The sequence below is a fragment of the Syngnathoides biaculeatus genome, chromosome 7 (genome assembly GCF_019802595.1).
Source record: "Syngnathoides biaculeatus isolate LvHL_M chromosome 7, ASM1980259v1, whole genome shotgun sequence".
Lineage (NCBI taxonomy): Eukaryota > Metazoa > Chordata > Actinopteri > Syngnathiformes > Syngnathidae > Syngnathoides > Syngnathoides biaculeatus.
The window spans coordinates 27,947,845-27,966,818 of NC_084646.1; the positions used below are offsets into that span (position 1 = coordinate 27,947,845).

At 41.2% G+C, this 18,974-nt stretch overlaps 1 protein-coding gene across 5 annotated transcripts in view; it reads left to right on the forward strand.

The window, feature by feature from the left end:
• Positions 1-18,974, forward strand: part of bcar3 (BCAR3 adaptor protein, NSP family member) — a 107,745-nt gene that overhangs the window by 70,202 nt on the left and 18,569 nt on the right. For all 5 annotated transcript variants that reach the window (XR_009795629.1, XM_061824281.1, XM_061824282.1 and 2 more), the window contains one exon: positions 16,303-16,431. Coding sequence is in view for 4 of the 5 variants with exons in the window: in XM_061824281.1 (XP_061680265.1) it covers positions 16,303-16,431 (129 nt within the window). In the remaining variant the exon portion in view is untranslated. The remainder of the gene's footprint in view (positions 1-16,302; positions 16,432-18,974) is intronic.

Genomic DNA, 18,974 nt, shown 5'->3' on the forward strand with positions numbered 1-18,974 from the left:
TCTCTCTCAGTTAAGAATGTATTGTATTTAGAATCTATAATATATCGTTGATTTGAATGAAATCAGAAGCATGGAGTCTGACTCAGTTCAGAATGTATTGCATTGTATTTGCCATTTTTACTGTTTGTCTTACGTCAGCGCATGTGGCGTGACGTCACTTCAGGAGGCGTGGTTAAGTGCCCTGTACGGAGGGGTCAATCGACCGCTGGGTGGGGCTGTGGGGGGGGGGCTTTTTATTGGGAGGGGGGTGATCAATGATGAAATAGAATGACACAAAGATCTACCCACTACAAAAATGCAAAAGATATTTTAAAGTATATTGAGGATTCTTTACGTATAAATGTATGTTTGTGTGCCTTGCATAACCACATGAGCCCATATTACACAACATAATTAACATTTTTTTTGTAACTATCTGATTTCACGTTGATGATCACTAAACACCATACTAATGAAAATGCATACCTGGGCTGTGTCACCCACGTCAGTGGATTTGTCCAACTGCAGTGAGAAACACTCACAATCTCAGATGTCCATCAGCCATCAGCCATGGCTTCACAGCAGCGTGTAACTGTACTCCTTTATAGCTGCAGAGATTTTATTGAAGATAATATTTCCGCCTTATTTTTAAAAGATCGGAACAACGAGTCAGCTATGACTCTTTTACCATCTTTCCGTCTTGGAAGGACTTCTTGTTATTAACGATGATGTGAACATACAATCTAGTCTTTTTTTTTTTTTTTTTTTAACAAACATCTGAAGAATTCCCAAGACTTTGGGGAGAACCTCTTATGGACTGCTGAGATGATAGCGTGAAGGTACTTTGATAGTCTAGGGCTGCTTTGCCACTTCAGGACCTGGATGACTTGCTGTAATCAATGTGACCATGAATTTTGTTCTTTACCATAAAATCCTGAAGGAGAATATTCAAGCATCATTTTGTGACATGAAACTTGGTTCAGCAGCTGGACGACATTCTTCATAACCCATTCAACTTCTGAATGGCTTATTAAAAACAAAATGAAGCTCTTCGAGTGGTCATGTCAAGGTCCGGACAGATTGAAGGGCTGTGGCATAACTTTAAATAGGATGTTCTCGGAAGTCCTCCTATATCGATGTATTAAAACAATTCTAATTAAAAAAAAAAAAAAAAAAAACGAGTGGGGAGAAATATCTCCACAGAGATGTGAAAGTGCCTTGGGTGGCACAACCACTTAGAACGGGGGGGAAAATACTTTTTCATACAGGACTTTAAAAACTGCATTGCGTTTACGAGCCTTATTTTCATATATTTATATTTTTGATGATGTTAATGTGGGGAAATTCCCCACCCAAAAAATAATAATAAATTAGAACATGGCAATTCTATGCTGTTTAAAACATCCTGGTAATGTCAAGAATTATGACACAGTAATCTTTAGTGAAGAAGTGTGCCCAAATACTCGTCAGTGCTGTATAGCTAGCCAGCTTCCAGAGAAAGGGGAACATCTTAATTAAATGCAAGATCGTCTTGATAAGTTTTTCATCAGTCAATAAAATCATTTAAACTAAAAGTATAGCCTTCACAATTTGTAATAACATTGGCTTGAAAGTGTAGCACGGTGAACTACTGGCTATCATGTCTGCCTCACAGTTGTATGGGATTTGCAAGTTCTGCCCATGCCTGCGTGGTAGGTTAATTGAAGACTAAATTTCCTGTAGGTGTGAATGTGAGTACGAATGGTTGCTTGTTTAGATGTGCCCTGTGATTGGCTGGCAACCAATTTACGGTGTATTAACTGACGTGTTCAGGTTGTCTCAACTGAAGATAGCTTTATAGATAGGCCCTAGCCTGCCCACCACCCTTTTGTGCGGTCCACAAACTAAATGGATAGACTTCAAGGAAGTTTTCATTTTCTGATGGCAAATGGATTGTAGCTAGTAGTTAGCTACCAAATGTTAATTGAGGCTACAGCTAATGAGAATGCAATTAGTTTTGCAGAGTGTTGGGATTTAAAACTGAAAGGGTCTCCAAAGTTAACGGTCAAACGAGGGGAGACCATAAATGTCTCCATAGAAATGTCATATCCCTTTAATTTTATTTGTCAGTGGAGGCAGTGAAAGTGTAGTTTTTGTTCTGAATGGCGTTGTAATGGATGTGGCAGATTTCTTCAATCACACATTCCACCAATATTCGTAATAAGGGCAGCAACAAAGATGCTATTGTCTGTTCGACAAGCCAAGTCACCATCAGCATTAGTTCTGAGGTCCCGGGTTTGATCCCGGATCTGCCTGTGTGGAGTTTGCATGTTCTTCCCGTGCCTGTGTGGGTTTTCTCCGGGCACTCCGGTTTCCCTCCACATCCCAAAAACATGCAACATCAATTGGACCCTCTAAATTGCCTCTAGGTGTGTTTGTGAGTGCGACTGTTGTCTGTCCCCATGTGCCCTGCGATTGACTGGCAACCAGTTCAGGGTGTACCCTGCCTCCAGCCCGTTGACATCTGGGATAGGCTCCAGCACTCCCACGACCCTCGTGAGGATAAGTGGCGAAGAAATTGGATGGATCGATGAATAAATCAATGATTATCCGCTTGCTCACGTTGTTCAAAAGAAATAGTAGCATACAGGATTTTTGACATGATGTAAATCGAAACGCTTAGATTACATGAAACTTGGGTGACACCTCTTGCTGGTGAGTTTGTTTCACGTACCACCACTCTCAAGTACCTCGGTTTCAAAGAAGCCATAAACAAGACCACACTTATATACTGTATTCTGCTTCCAGGACAAAAGCAGATTTGCTGTATTCTACCTGTGAAGTTCACTCAAAATAAATTTTTTTTCTGCTCTTGCAAGTTACGGTATCTGTTCACTCCCACAGATCTTCAGGCTTCAAAACCACTCAAGCATTTCACATTTCTATGGTTGGTGACGGCTACAAATGGCTATATCCAAAGTAAAACCTTGATACAGTACAGTTTGTGTAGGCAATGTTGTAGTGACCTTTTAATATCATCTACTATACATCAGTACAAATATCAATAAATCACTGCTTTTAGTAAGCCGTAAATGATAAAACACCAAGCGTACTCAGTTTTAATGTGGAATATGCAGGGAGAAAATGCAGCACAACATTTCCCCCTACTGTCTTAATTGTCACAAAATCTTAAACCTCTCATCCACAACTAAAAAAAAGTCATTATTACCCACCACTAGTAGAGGACATTACATAATGCCGATTAAGCCTTTCAGCTTCTCCAGCATCTTACTATTCAGTATTTGTCAGTAGAGTATCTTATTTTTCATATTTAGTGACTGCCCCATCCATTTTCCCCACTGTGAATGACCGTGTACAAATGACGGTATAGAAACGACGGATGTCCTTCAAAACATGGTAAAAATGTTGTACAATAATGAAAAAAAAGGGGCAAAAGATCAATTGCCTATGATGGCTCTCTTCTTTGCAATGTAGATGATACAGAATGCAGAATTCGAGATTGGTGGGGGGGGTGTCAAAATTTACATATCTCAAAACTTCTTTAACTGCTGCTGTTTTATTAGTAGTACAAAGTATCACTTCTAAAGATACATTTAATTGCATCTACCCGCGAATTAATGGGGCAGACATTTTTAGATCTTCACTCAATGAGATTGCAAATTCACAAGTGTGACGCATATTCACCAATTCCTGCGTGCTCTATTTCCGAAGAAAATCATACAGTTAGTAGATATCCAACGACATCCTACATATTCACTCTGATTTCATAAACAAAAGCTACATTAAAAAAATATATATATTGTAATGTCATTATCTACATGTATTTACTTATTTGTGAGCCGATCTGGATTTCTAGATGTTGATCTCTTTCCCACCAAAACTTGATGCAAAATGCTTTTACTCTTTGTTTGCTACGATTCGCGTGATCTTGCTGCTTGTTTTCCATCTCAGTCTTGGCTGCACACAGGATTGAATGATTAAATACGTCATACATGCGTTGTGATGGTACTACTGGTCTTGGTTCTGCCCAACATGGCACCCCCCTAAAGTGAATGAATGTTTCCGTTTAATTCTTATCCCCAACTCACAATATGAGCAACACGTTTTCTGTTGTGCTCATGTGTACAATGTACACTGATGATTCTAAAAATGAAATCCCGTCAATTGCGAAAGGTAAAATTACAAAAAGTTATCTTAGTTTTCAAATAACATACCTCTGGTTATTTTCTTCTTCTCTTCTCATATTCTTCGGAACCCCGCTCATTGAAGCTGTATATTCAATTGAAAAGAGTGGTACACTTATGACAGTTTAAACAGTCAAAGTGAAAAGGTTTTACACAACTTTGGCGCTATATTTTTCAACACACTTTCAATTGGTGCACACCAAGGGTTCTGTAGTATTGGGATCACCCTATTTAGCTACATTACACAGACTTTATTAGCTTTGTAAAGACAGCATTTTTACAACTACTAAATTAGATCGCTTCATCTTGTGCATGTGTACAATATTAATTGGCTGGTGAGTGTGTGTCTGATTTTAAATCTCCAGCAAGAAAATGGAAGCAAATACATTTGCAAAATAACTTTCCTGTGTTTGTTAAATATACTGTACTGTACTTTGACAATTTCACAGTCCTTCCTTATCTGACACCGCGCCCTCGGTTCTCTTTGGCCTAATCTGTCACTCTGCTATCATTTGGGTTCCAAAGAGCCCTAGGTTTATTCCAGTCTCTTTCTCCATTTTAGTGTAAGCGCCATCTGCTTGTCTGGGCGCTCGCCATTTATCCTAAAAGGGCTTCATTTGTCTAAACTTATCAGCACATACTACAGCAGCTCTTCTGACCCATTTTGCATTCACTCTTATAATGTAGCTAACAAATGTAGATATTTAGCAGACTTTCTTAATATCCAATCTGTGTATACAGACTTTGCTAAGAGGTATTTGTTGTGTGTCTAGAATCCTCTTTGTTGAGTATTTATGGCCCAAAAACATAAAATCCTCAAACTTCCATAGGAGATAATTATGATGGCTTTCTGGACTTGCACTTGCTAACCCTAATCTCAAATCCCGTGTCTTTAAACTGAATTTCATTTTTGATTGAACCATGTCATAAATACTCGCATATGAATCCCAAAAGTATGATTTGCCCAGACTAAAATAAAAAGCAAGGCCAATCATTCAAGTTAAAACCCCACATGGTGCTTTTCAGTACTTCCTGACGGAATGTTGAACAACAGAAAAAACGTGTTGGCGTAACAATTACTTTTTTAGGGTGCTCGACGAGAGGGTTACAGAACTGGGCTTAATGTTTTTGAAAAGCAGCCTAAGTAGAACCAGGCCGCCTCAAATAGAACCCTCAGCCAATCAGATGGCTCTCAACTTTCAAACAGGAAGATGCATCAATTAATTCGTGAGTAAACAGGAAAGGTGGGACATTTTGATGATAGAAAATTTGCTAATCAAAGAGTCTAGCACTCATCAACCTGCTGCTGAACCAAATCTTGCAGGACCCAAAAGGTTCTCTTACTTATTTCATGTGATTTGACATTTGGATTCACTGGATTCAGATTCCGAAGACATTTGGGTAAATAACAACCAGGGCACAGCAGGGAAAGAAACTTTTGGAGCACAGCAGAAAGATGGAGAGAGGAACGGAAAGGAGTGTTAGATAAGGAAATAACACAGACACAACCCACCACAGAGCCGCTATTTAAATGATGATGATCATGGAGGATGTGAAAATAGGTTGATGGTTATCTACTGTGGTAGCTGCAGGGCAGGGGCGTTTGGGGGTCATGGGGTTGTAGGTTGTTTGTAGAGCTGCTGTATAATAATCCCAAATATTTTTCATGCCATTAGTTGAATTAGTTTTGGGATGCTGTTACGTTTGGTAATGGGTCACTTGCACAACTTCAGAGCAAGTGCATTGTGGGTAAGAATTTTTGGTGTGTCGTCCATTTTGGGAGGTTGTAAACAGTTCTTAAAGTTTGTCTACATACCAGCATCACGTTCATTGTATCTGCACTTTCTATGGCGTTTTCCAAGTATTTCGAGGATCTTTCGGCTGATCTGAAACCCTACTACAGGCAGAAAATCAGTTTATGTGAGGATCTGGACCCGTATAGTCTATCGAAGGCTGATTTTGCGACTGAAAAATGTTGGGCGAGAGTGGAATACCCCGACATTGTGAACTACTTGGTGCTTACAACCAACAGCCTTACTAACCAACAGATGAAGGCCTACAAGTCCTTGGAGGCTTACAATTTCTTTGTAAGCGGGTGGATTCAGAGTGTCCTCTGCAAAATGTTGTCTGAAGAAAAGGTTTTAATTGTTTCCCGAGTAAGTAACTTGTAATCACCCGGGACACAGTCCGTAACTCAGTTGTTGTTGTTTGTTTCTGCTTAGCCATTATGGACTTTTCAGGTCCGACAAATCGGACCGATTAGGGAAAAAGATCTATGACAAATAAATATTACACCATCTTTTCTATTTGTTCACATTTGGCTTACTCAAATGTCAGCATATAGAAAGCCGCTACTGTTGTATTAGGGCTAGCGTGAATGATGCCCTGTTAGGTGGTAGGTGCTACATGCATACTCGTGTTGTTTTTAATATATATATGGTATATTTCCTTCTTAAAAATAATTTGACGTTTACAGACAGTAAACAGACAGCAAACGCACAACACACATTCATACGTTTGTATCCTAAACTGTAGATGAAAAGCTTGTCACTGGCGGCCGATTTCGATCGTCGGCCGAGTTGGATGTACATGTACATGTAGACCTACCAAACACCGTTAGTCTTGTAATATAAAACACAGCAAACAACACATACATGTAAAAATAGCGGTAGGAGGATATGGTCAAAGTGCAATACTAGGCTTAAACTTACCACTTATGAAGTGATCGCTGCACACACGACTTGAAACTGTGGGACGAGTGAGATCTGCACGCAAGATATTACTGAGCCACTTCGCTTGCCGTTTGCTCGACATTTCTTCTGTTTGGGGTCCTTGGTGCGTAATTATTTTTGGAAATCGGAAAAACTGTCTGTTCCCTTCTTTGCTGAACTTCTTATAGCAGCCAATAACACAACACGTGTGCACCATCGTCTCAGAAGTCAAAAAGCGTCTTATGTAGTCTAATGTAACCAGCGAAATGAGACCTCCCAATATGGCGGCCAGAAAAAATTCAAAACGGATGTGACGTTACCTGCAAGCCACCTATTGCAGATGGTCTGGAGTAGGGACATTTCTTATCATGGCAGGGCTCTACACTAACTTTTGCATTAGTTGCCGTGGTTGGCTGCAGCAACACATGATTGGGTGGCAGCAATTTTTGAGGTGTTGCAGCATGACCATCGCATGACATCGTTTCATATGACGTCAAGGTTGACAGTGACTTGCATGATACTACGACTAAATGAATGCAGATGCAAGATTGTAAGTGAGTGTGCACGCCCGTGCATAAAACCAATAAAAAAGAAATATAAGGCTTCATTAAGTAGCTCGACAATTAAATGGGTTTTCCTTGGACTCCGATGCTACCATTTTGTTTTTGCATAACTCTCCAATTTTCTAAAACACCCCACTGCTTGTACTTCTCTCTCTCTGTCTCGCTCTCTTGCTCTCCCTCTCTCTAAAACTATTGTGTACTTTGTGTCCTCGTGTCACATAAGAAACCATCAACAAGAAAACATCCCGCAACATTGTAAAAACATTGTGACTTCAAGCTCATTATGTAATTTTGTGTTGTTTTGCTGTAAACCAGCCATAATAGGATAGTTAAGTCTCCTGTTACATGCGCTCATGCAGATAATCATGGCGAGGGGATCTACACTAACAACTTTAGAGAGGCACTGCAACACAATATCCAGAAGGAAAGGACAGAGAGAAAAGTCACAATGGGACTGAAAGACAGACAAATGGTTTGATTTAGTTTCACAAGGGTGCTTATTGAGGCACCCTCAATGTCATACATGCGCTGTCAGATCAGTTCCAGGACTGATGTCAGAAAAGATATACAGTGAAGAAAATAAGTATTTGAACACACTGCTATATTGCAAGTTCTCCACTTAGAAATCATGGAGGGGTCTGAAATTTTCATCTTAGGTGCATGTCCACTGTGAGAGGGATATTCTATGATAATGGGATAATGTATGATTTTTTTTTTACTAAAAAGTGTTCTAGTTCCCAATTTTAAGAACAAAGGTGATGTTCAGAGCTGTGGGAATTATAGAGGAATAAAGTTGATGAGCCACACAATGAAGTTATAGGAAAGAGTAGTGGAGGCTAGACTCAGGACAGAATTAAGTATCTGTGAGCAACAGTATGGTTTCATGCCTAGAAAGAGTACCACAAATGCATTATTTGCCTTGAGGATGCTAGTGGAAATGTACAGAGAAGGTCAGAAGGAGCTACATTGTGTCTTTGTGGATCTAGAGAAAGCCTATGACAGAGTACCAAGAGAGGAACTGTGGTACTGCATGCGTAAGTCTGGTGTGGCAGAGATGTATCTTAAAATAGTACAGGTAGTATGATGGCAGCAGAACAATGGTGAGGTGTGCCTTAGGTGTGACAGAAGAATTTAAGGTGGAGGTGGGACTGCATCAGGGATCAGCTCTGAGCCCCTTCCTGTTTGCAGTGGTAATGGATAGGCTGGCACATGAGGTTAGACTGGAATCCCCTTGGACCATGATGTTCACAGATGATGTTGTGAGGAACAATTATAAAGATTGAGACATGCACTGGAAAGGAGAGGAATGAAGATTAGCCAAAGTAAAACAGAATATATGTGCGTGAATGAGAAAGGTGGAGGGGGAAGAGTGAGGCTACAGGGAGAAGAGATAGCGAGGGTGGGGGACTTCAAATATTTAGGGTAAGCAATCCAGAGCAATGGTGAGTGTGGTAAGGAAGTGAAGAAACGGGTCCAAGCAGGTTGGAACAGGTGGTGAAAAGTGTCTGGTGTGTTATGTCACAGAAGAGTCTCTGCTAGGATGAAGGCCAAAGTTTAAAAAACAGTGGTGATGATGTATGGATTAGAGACGGTGGTACTGAAGAAACAACAGGAAGCAGAACTGCAGGTAGCAGAAATGAAGATTTTGAGGTTCTCGCTCGGAGTGAGCAGGTTGGATAGGATTAGAAATGAGCTCATGAGAGGGACAGCTAAAGTTGGATGTTTTGGAGACAAAATTCGAGAGAGCAGACTTCAATGGTTTGGACATGTACAGAGGCGAGAGAGAGAGAGTATATTGGTGGAAGGGAGCTGAGGATGGAGCTGCCAGGCAAAAGAGTGAGAGGAAGACCAAAGAGAAGGTTTATGGATGTGGTGAGGGAAGACATGAGGGCAGTTGGGGTTGGAGAGTAAGATGCAGGAGACTAGGAGGCTAAGATGGAAAAAGATGACACGCTGTGGTGACCCCTAACAGGACAAGCCGAAAGGAAAATAAAGAAGAAGTATCATTTTTTTTAACAATTTATTTGTGTGATACAATTGCAAATAAATATTTGAACACCTGAGAAAACCAATGTTAATATTTGGTACAGTAGCCTTTGTTTGCAATTACAGAGGTCAAACGTTTCCTGTAGTTGCTCACCAGATTTGCACACACTGCAGGAGGGATTTTGGTCCACACCTCCACACATATCTTCTCTAGATCAGACAGCTTTCTGGGCTGTCATTGAGAAACACAGAGTTTCAGCTCCCTCCAAAGATTTTCTATTGGATTTAGGTCTGGAGACTGGCTAGGCCACTCCAGAACCTTGATATGCTTCTTACGGAGCCATTCCTTGGTTTTCCTGGCTGTGTGCTTCGGGTCATTGTCATGTTGAAAGACCCAGCCACGACCCATCTTCAATGCACTGACTGAGGGAAAGAGGTTGCTCCCCAAAATATCACAATACACGGCTGCAGTAATCCTCTCCTTAATACAGTGCAGTCGTCCTGTCCTATGTGCAGAAAAACACCCCAAAGCATGATGCTGCCACCCCCATTCTTCACAGTACGGATGGTGTTCTTGGGATGGAACTCATCATTCGTCTTCCTCCAAACACGGTTAGTGGAATTATGACCAAAAAGTTCCATTTTGATTTCATCTGACCACAAAACTTTCTCCCATGACTCCTCTGTATCCTTAAGACAGGCCTTTACATGTGAAGAGTTTGTTTTCAAAACGAAACATAGGCATTTTTTTCAGATTTACGAAACTCACGCCAAAATTATCCATTCGGAACTGGATAATTCTGGCGCGAGTTTCATAAATCTGAAAAAAATGCCTATGTCTTGTTTTGAAAACAAACTCTTCATGTGGTGGTTTAAGCAGGGGAACCTTCCGTGCCATGCATGATTTCAAACCATGATGTATTAGTGTATTACCAACAGTCACCTTGGAAACGGTGGTCCCAGCTCTTTTCAGGTCATTGACCAAATCCTGTCTTGTAGTCCTGGGCTGATTTCTTACCTTTATAAGGATCATGGAGACGCCACTCCCATTGAGATTGACTGTCATGTTTAGTTTCTTCTAATGATTGCTCCAGCAGTGGACCTTTTTTCACGAAGCTGCTTGGCAATTTCTCCGTAGCCCTTTCCAGCCGTGTGGAGTTGTACAATTTTGTCTCTGGTGTCTTTGGACAGCTCTTTGGTCTTGGCCATGTTACAAGTTTGAGTCTTACTGATTGTATGGGGTGGACAGGTGTCTTTATGCAGCTAACGACCTCACACAGGTACATCTGTTTCAAGATAATATGGAGTGTACATGGACTTTTAAAGGCGGACTAAGAGGTCTTTAAGGGTCAGAATTCTAGCTGATAGATAGGTGTTCAAATACTTATTTGCACCTGTATCACACAAATAAATTCTTTAAAAAAAATCCTACATTGTGATTTTTTTATTTTTATTTTTAGATTATCTCTCTTAGAGTGGACATCCACCTAACGATGAAAATTTCAGATACCTCCATGATTTCCAAGTGGAAGAACTTGCAATATAGCAGGGTGTTCAAATACTAATTTTCATCACTGTATACGCATGTATTCTAAATCCCAACTACACACTTGTAGTTTTCCCTGACAATATAGGCCAGATTATCAACCAGCACGTCAACAAAGAGATCCTTCAGCGTTTGCGTCATTTAGTCCGTGAGAAGAAACAAGACAAAGACAACAACTTGTGACTGCTTCACCATGACAAAGCACCTGCTCATAGCATCTGACAGTTCCCGGCTAAGAAGAACATTGCAGTGTCGGAGTGACTTCCTCACTCTCCTAATCTGGCTCCATGTGTTCTTTTCCCCCTTTTCCAACCTCAAGGGGGTGGTCAAGGGTACCCCTTTTGAAGATGTGGATGACATCAAGATGGCTGTGAAGGTTGAAATGTGTGTACTTGTAGATTGGATTTGAAATATATCTTGTACCAAACCACTCCTGGACACGTTTCCTACATGGTCCCATATCACTCCTCAATACGTATGCCTCAGCACACGGGCAATTTATGAAGGGCTTTTAACGTCGACCATCTTATTTTACCTGCTTGCCATAATAGGGTGGGGTGAGGCGTTGGGGGGTTGGTTGGGAGATGTATGATTCCATTTAGAGCTACAGCAGAATATTAAGTAATTATATTACTGTGGAAAGTGAGAGGGCCAAAATGAAGGCCCTTCTGCAGACCTGCAGCCAACACAAACGCACACACGCACACGCACACACACACACACACACACACACACACACACACCATAAAAGGCAGATTAAAATCTTAATATTTACAATATTACCAATTTGACAACAACACAATGAATACAACCCCCTTTATCCCACAAGTTATAACTGCAAGGAAAACTGTAAAGAATCCAAGAGTTTTTGTTTAGGCACTGTAGGTGTTTGTGTATGCAAGTGTGTATATGTGCATCAGCTGATGGTGTGTAGGACAAATCCGCGTAGTCGCTGAGAGCGGTATCACCCTGATGTCATTACATTGGGAAGCGGTGGGTGCAAACCCCGGAAGAAGAAAAAAAAAATCCCCAAGATAACAGTGAATGGGTGTGTGTTTGTGGGCGTATGTGGAAGCGTGGATCTGTGTGTGCATGCGTGTTTGTGTGAGTATGTGTATGTGAGCGGGATCCTGGGTCTACTGTCTGACAGAAGCTTCAAAACATTGTATATGTGTTTGAGAGAAGGCTGCAGACTGAGTGAGACCAATTTTGTGGATTGGCGATGAAGAGCTTCTTTCACAAAGGGAGGAGGGTGAAACTATGCTGCCACCTCATAACTACCATGTAAGTGTTCTCGCAAACCCCAACCTAGTATGAGAATGATAAACCTTGCAATGTTATTAGATTTTAATGCGAGGTTGATAGCACGTTTAAATCTTATGAAAAGTATTGTTCTAATTTCTCCCTCCATAAAGCACAAACATGTTTCACGTGTGTTTATTGTGTGTTCAGGGTGTTTGTGTGTAGTGGTACAGACTGCCGTGCTGATTTGGCATCTTGTTCAGCTCTTCCCTCTCCTTTTTGTTTGTCACTGTTCTATACAAACTTTCAAGACTTGGGACTTGATTCATATGTCACAATATGGGAGCCTTCAAATGAAAAACCATAAAATATGCCTTAGTTTGCTCACATCTCCTGCTATTTGTTTACATCTTTAGTTACCTTAATGCTTGCATATTATTTTTGATCTGATTTAGTTAAAATAAAATTTACAACTATAATATTTTAGATTGGGATTAGGTATTATACTTTAGAATTTTTTTTTTAATTCATTTCCCCAAGTACTCTTCTTCTTTTCCTTTCGGCTTGTCCCGTTAGGGGTCGCCACAGCGTGTCATCTTTTTCCATCTTAGCCTATCTCCTGCATCTTCCTCCCGAACCCCAATTCCCCTCATGTCTTCCCTCACCACATCCATCAACCTTCTCTTTGGTCTTCCTTTCGCTCTTTTGCCTGGGAGCTCCATCCTCAGCATCCTTCTACCAATATACTCACTCTCTCGCCTCTGAACATGTCCAAACCATCAAAGTCTGCTCTCTCGAATCATGTCTCCAAAACATCCAACTTTGGCTGTCCCTCTAATGAGCTCATTTTTAATCCTATCCAACCTGGTCACTCCAAGCGAGAACCTCAACATCTTCATTTCTGCCACCTCCAGTTCTGCTTCCTGTTGTTTCTTCAGTGCCACCGTCTCTAATCCGTACATCATGGCAGGCCTCACCACTGTTTTGTAAACTTTGCCCTTCATCCTAGCAGAGACTCGTCTGTCACATAACACACCAGACACCTTTCGCCAGCTGTTCCAACCTGCTTGGACCCGTTTCTTCACTTCCTGACCACACTCACCATTGCTCTGGATTGCTGACCCTAAATATTTGAAGTCCTCCACCCTCGCTATCTCTTCTCCCTGTAGCCTCACTCTTCCCCCTCATTCCCTCTCATTCACGCACATATATTCTGTTTTACTTCGGCCATTTCTTCATTCCTCTCCTTTCCAATCCATGTCTCCATCTCTCTAATTGTTCCTCTGCATGCTCCCTGCTTTCACTGCATATCACAATATCATCTGCGAACATCATGGTCCAAGGGGATTCCAGTCTAACTTCATCTGTCAGCCTATCCATTACCACTGCAAACAGGAAGGGGCTCAGAGCTGATCCCTAATGCAGTCCCACCTCCACCTTAAATTCCTCTGTCACACCTAAGGCACACCTCACCATTGTTCTGCTGCCATCATACGTGTCCTGTACTATTTTAACATACTTCTCTGCCACACCAGACTTACGCATGCAGTACCACAGTTCCTCTCTTGGTACTCTCTCATAGGCTTTCTCTAGATCCACAAAGACACAATGTAGCTCCTTCTGACCTTCTCTGTACTTTTCCACTAGCATCCTCAAGGCAAATAATGAATCTGTGGTACTCTTTCTAGGCATGAAACCATACTGTTGCTTGCAGATACTTACTTCTGTCCTGAGTCTAGCCTCCACTACTCTTTCCCATAACTTCATTGTGTGGCTCATCAACTTTATTCCTCTCTAGTTCCCACAGCTCTGAACATCACCTTTGTTCTTAAAAATGGGAACTAGAACACTTTTCCTCCATTCTTCAGGCATCTTTTTGCCCGCTAATATTCTGTTGAATAAGTTGGTCAAAAACTCCACAGCCATCTCTCCAAATTGCTTCCATACCTCTACCGGTATGTCATCAGGACCAACTGCCTTTCCATTTTTCATCCTTTGTAGTGCCTTTCTGACTTCCCCTTTAGTAATCGTTGCCACTTCCTGGTCCTTCACACTTGCCTCTTCAACTCTTCCTTCTCTCTCATTTTCTTCATTCAACAACTTCTCAAAGTATTCTTTCCATCTATTTAGTACACTACCGGCACCAGTCAACACATTTCCATCTCTATCCTTAATCACCCTTCCTGCTGCACATCCTTCCCATCTCTATCCCTCTGTCTGGCCAACCTGTAGAGATCCTTTTCTCCTTCTTTCGTGTCCAACCTGGTGTACATGTCTTCATATGCCTCTTGTTTAGCCTTTGCCACCTCTACCTTTGCCCTACTTCGCATCTTGATGTACTCCTTTCGCCTCTCCTCAGTCCTCTCAGTATCCCACTTCTTCTTCGCTAATCTCTTTCCTTGTATGACTCCCTGTATTTTGGGGTTCCACCACCAAGTCTCCTTCTCCCCTTTCCTACCAAAAGACACACCAAGTACTCTCCTGCCTGTCTCTCTGATTACCTTGGCTGTCGTTGTCCAGTCTTCCGGGAGCTTCTGCTGTCCATTGAGAGCCTGTCTCACCTCTTTTCGAAAGGCCACACAACAATCTTCCTGTCTCAGCTTCCACCACATGGTTTTCTGCACTACCTTTGTCTTCTTAATCTTCCTACCCACCACCAGAGTCATCCTACACACCACCATCCTATGCTGTCGAGCTACACTTTCCCCTACCACTACTTTACAGTCAGTAACCTCCTTCAGATTACATCGTCTGCACAAAATATAATCCACCTGCGTGTTTCTCCCTCCGCTCTTGTAGGTCACTATATGTTCCTCCCTCTTCTGGAAATAAGTGTTCACTACAGCCATCTCCATCCTTTTTGCAAAGTCCACCACCATCTGCCCTTCAAAGTTCCTTTCCTGGATGCCGTACTTACCCATCACTTCTTCATCGCCCCTGTTTCCTTTACCAATATGTCCATTACAATCTGCACCAATCACAACTCTCTCTCTGTCTGGGATGCTCAGAACTACTTCATCTAGTTCCTTCCAGAATTTCTCTTTCAACTCCAGGTCACATCCTACCTGTGGGGCATAGCCGCTAACCACATTATACATAACACCCTCACTTTCAAATTTTAGTCTCATCACTCGATCTGATACTCTTTTCACCTCCAAGACATTCTTTGCCAGCTCTTCCTTTTAAATAACCCCTACTCCATTTCTCTTCCCATCTACTTCGTGGTAGAATAATTTAAACCCTGCTCCTAAACTTCTAGCCTTACTACCTTTCCACCTGCTCTCTTGGATGCACAGAATATCAACCTTTCTCCTAATCATCATGTCAACCAACTCCTGAGCTTTTCCTGTCATAGTCCCAACATTCAAAGTCCCTACACTCAGTTGTAGGCTCTGTGCATTCCTCTTTTTCTTCTGACGATGGATCCGGTTTCCTCCTCTTCTTTGTCTTCGACCCACACTAGCTCAATTTCCACCGACGCCCTGCAGGTTAGCAGTGCCGGGGGCGGGCGTTGTTAACCCAGGCCACGACCGATCCGGTATGGGATTCTTTAGATGAACGCTCATATTTGTTTGGCACAGTTTTTACGCCGGATGCCCTTCCTGATGCAACCCTCTGCATTTATCCGGGCTTGGGACCGGCCTACAGATTGCACTGGTTTGTGCCCCCATAGGGCTGCCGGAGTGCCTGGAGAAAACCCACGCAGGCACAGGGAGAACATGCAAACTCCACACAGGCGGGGCTGGGATTTGAACCCCAGTCCTCAAAGATTTTAATCTGATGCTCTAACCAGTTGCCCACCATGCCATCCCTATTATTGTTGTTGTTGTAAAGTTGATTAAATTTTCATTACTTGTTATTTGACAAAAAAAATCAAGAACATTTTGTTTGAATCACTGAAGGGTTTTCTATGTGAATTGTGAGCTTTCGATGAGTTTTTTGAAAGCCGTAAAAAAATAAAAATAAAAACTGAGAAGTACAATTTTTCATCGTACTCAACATAAGTATTTAACACTAGAGTGTCATATCAAGGCCCATTATACATATTTTCTTTTTTCTCAAGAATCCTCTTTTTTTTCTCTTCCTCACAGTTTTCCCAAGATCAGTTCATCCTCGACGATCCATCAGAGAAGCTTCGCAGAGAGCTGGAGGAAGAACTGAAGATGAACAGCGAAGAGCCAAGAAGTCATGCTTGGTACCACGGTGCCATACCTCGGCAGGTAACATTATGAGGCTATGTAGCAGTCAGTTGTCCTTTGCTAAAGGAATCCAGACACAAACTTGCAGAACTAGACCTGCAATAAAAAAACACCACCACAGAGCCAGATTTACTAAACGGTGCGAACTTTATAGCTGAAACAAAAAAAGATGTGGAAACTGATCTACTTTACCAAATGGGCCGTAATGTTAGTTCATTTTACCCATTCTGGGAGGATGTAATCAATAAATTACATTGGGCATGCTGAATCTCAGCTCGCAATCAAAAGACAAAAGTAGCTAAAATGACATCAAAGGTACTTCAGTTGGGTAGAAAGAAAATATTCCAAAATTTTGTAATTTTACTACTGGGGTGTAAATGAACAGTTCATACTCAAATCTTTGGTCTGATTCCTCTTAAAAATAATCAATATCATGTTCAAAGCCATGGCAGCACTTTCTTCTTACCATAACTGAACAGTGTAGTAAACACAATATTTTATAGCTGCCATTGTTTGTTATTTAATTGAACTTTTTTTCAAGTTATCAAAAGTCCAATGAGCTATTCAAGTCGACAACAACAATTTGGCTTTGCAGGGAAAATAAGTTGCACAAATAATACTTCTGAGTAACATAAATACCCCAAAGTGACTTTTCAGTGTCATCTGGCTCCTCATTTTTCCTTTCTTCACGCATGGATAGTTTAATTGTACTGCTGCCCAAAAAAAAAAATTGCTAGCTCGTGCTATGTTAGCTCTTGTTTGATGAGGGGTGACTAGGTCATGATGGCTGGTGATTGTTGCATTACCTTCAGGATATACCTGAATATACTTATGCCCTTATATTTCTACTGGACCTCTTGAATATTGACGGTAGCTTCTCTTTGGAGTAAGTACCAGAACGTCAAAAGGCTGCTGCACACCAGGCAACACGACAGAATTGTCAGACATTTTATACATGGTTTGGCAACAATTTTCATAATTGGCCATCAATCTTCTTCTTCTTTTCCTTTCGGCTTGTCCTGTTAGGGGTTGCCACAGCATGTCATCTTTTTCCATCCAAGCCTATCTCGTGGATCTTCCTCTCTTACACCCACTGTCCTCATCTCTTCCCTCACAACATCTATCAACCTTTTCTTTGGTCTTCCTCTCTCTCTTTTACCTGGCAGCTCCATCCTAAGCGCCCTTCTACCAATATCCTCCTCCTGACCTTCTCTGTACTTTTAGCATTTTTTTCTTTTTTTTGCATCCTCAAGGCAAATAATGCATCTGTGGTACTCTTTCTAGGCATGAAATCATACTGTTGTTCGCAGATACTGACTTCTGACCTGAGTCTACCTCCACTACTCTTTCCCATAACTTTATTGTGTGGCTCATCAACTTTATTCCTCTATAGTTGCCACAGCTCTGGAAGTCCCCTTTGTTCTTAAAAATGGGACCAATCACAAATTTCCTCCATTCTTCTGGCATCTTCTCACCCACTAATATTCTGTAATATTGATTTTCATTCCAGCCAAAACTTGGCTTGGTGAAAGCTGAGGATTGTGTCTTCTTGAATGCATTAGAATCTCATCATCTGCAAAAGGCAGGGACGTAATTTTGTTTTTCATCAATATTTAACTATATTCATGATGTACAATGTCTCAGTGGATGAAAATCCAAATCTTATGATCAAAATGTTCACAGATGTTGGAATAAATGGAATCAGTGAGACTGCTTTTAAAATCCACACTTGCTTTTATTCACACCCTCGTCCACTCTCTATAGAGCTTGTGCACCTACGTCATAAAATCACGTGATTTTTGTTTACGTCGCCATGTTGCCGGTCAAACAAAGCGTTGGGCCAAGGTAATTCCATTGAGATGAAAGAAAAATATGTCTTATAGCACGACACCCAGAGTTTTGTCTGATACTGTTAAACATTGAGAACGTGATAATAAATGAAGGTACTTGGAAAAATGAGAGACACTTGGTATAGAGGATTCATATTTAATGCCGAAGTTGATGTTTTCGACGATAACAAATTGGACTGTTAATTTGCTTCCGCTTAACTTGGACAACTGGATATACATATGTACCTGGTGACTAAATTGTTGAGATTTACACAGAAAGGTTTGAAACCGTCTAAAAGTCTGAACGCATACAGATACTTAGTTGCTGGATCTGTTCTCAATCAAGAATAAATCCCACATAGTGATGGACTCAGTTTTTTTTTTCAAAACAAATACCAATATTTAAATAAATGACCCCTGGTTTTACACAAACTTGCATTCGTTAACTATGACTGGAAAAAAATTTAGGATAGGGAGTTGTCTCCTCTGTACACGGAAGCGTATTGCTGCCACACGCTTACCTCCGTAAACCTCTCTGCGAATGCCATTTTTTTTATACGCATTTTTCTCAAATGAGTTAAGTTAGCAATATAAATACTTATTGTATATATCATCAATATCATTACGGCTGTCAATGTTGCAGCCCAACATGCTAACATATTATTTAGCCATTTTGAAGTCATGTCGACCGAGTTAAATGAGTCAAGTGTCTTTTAAATCTTCACCAGCCTTCAG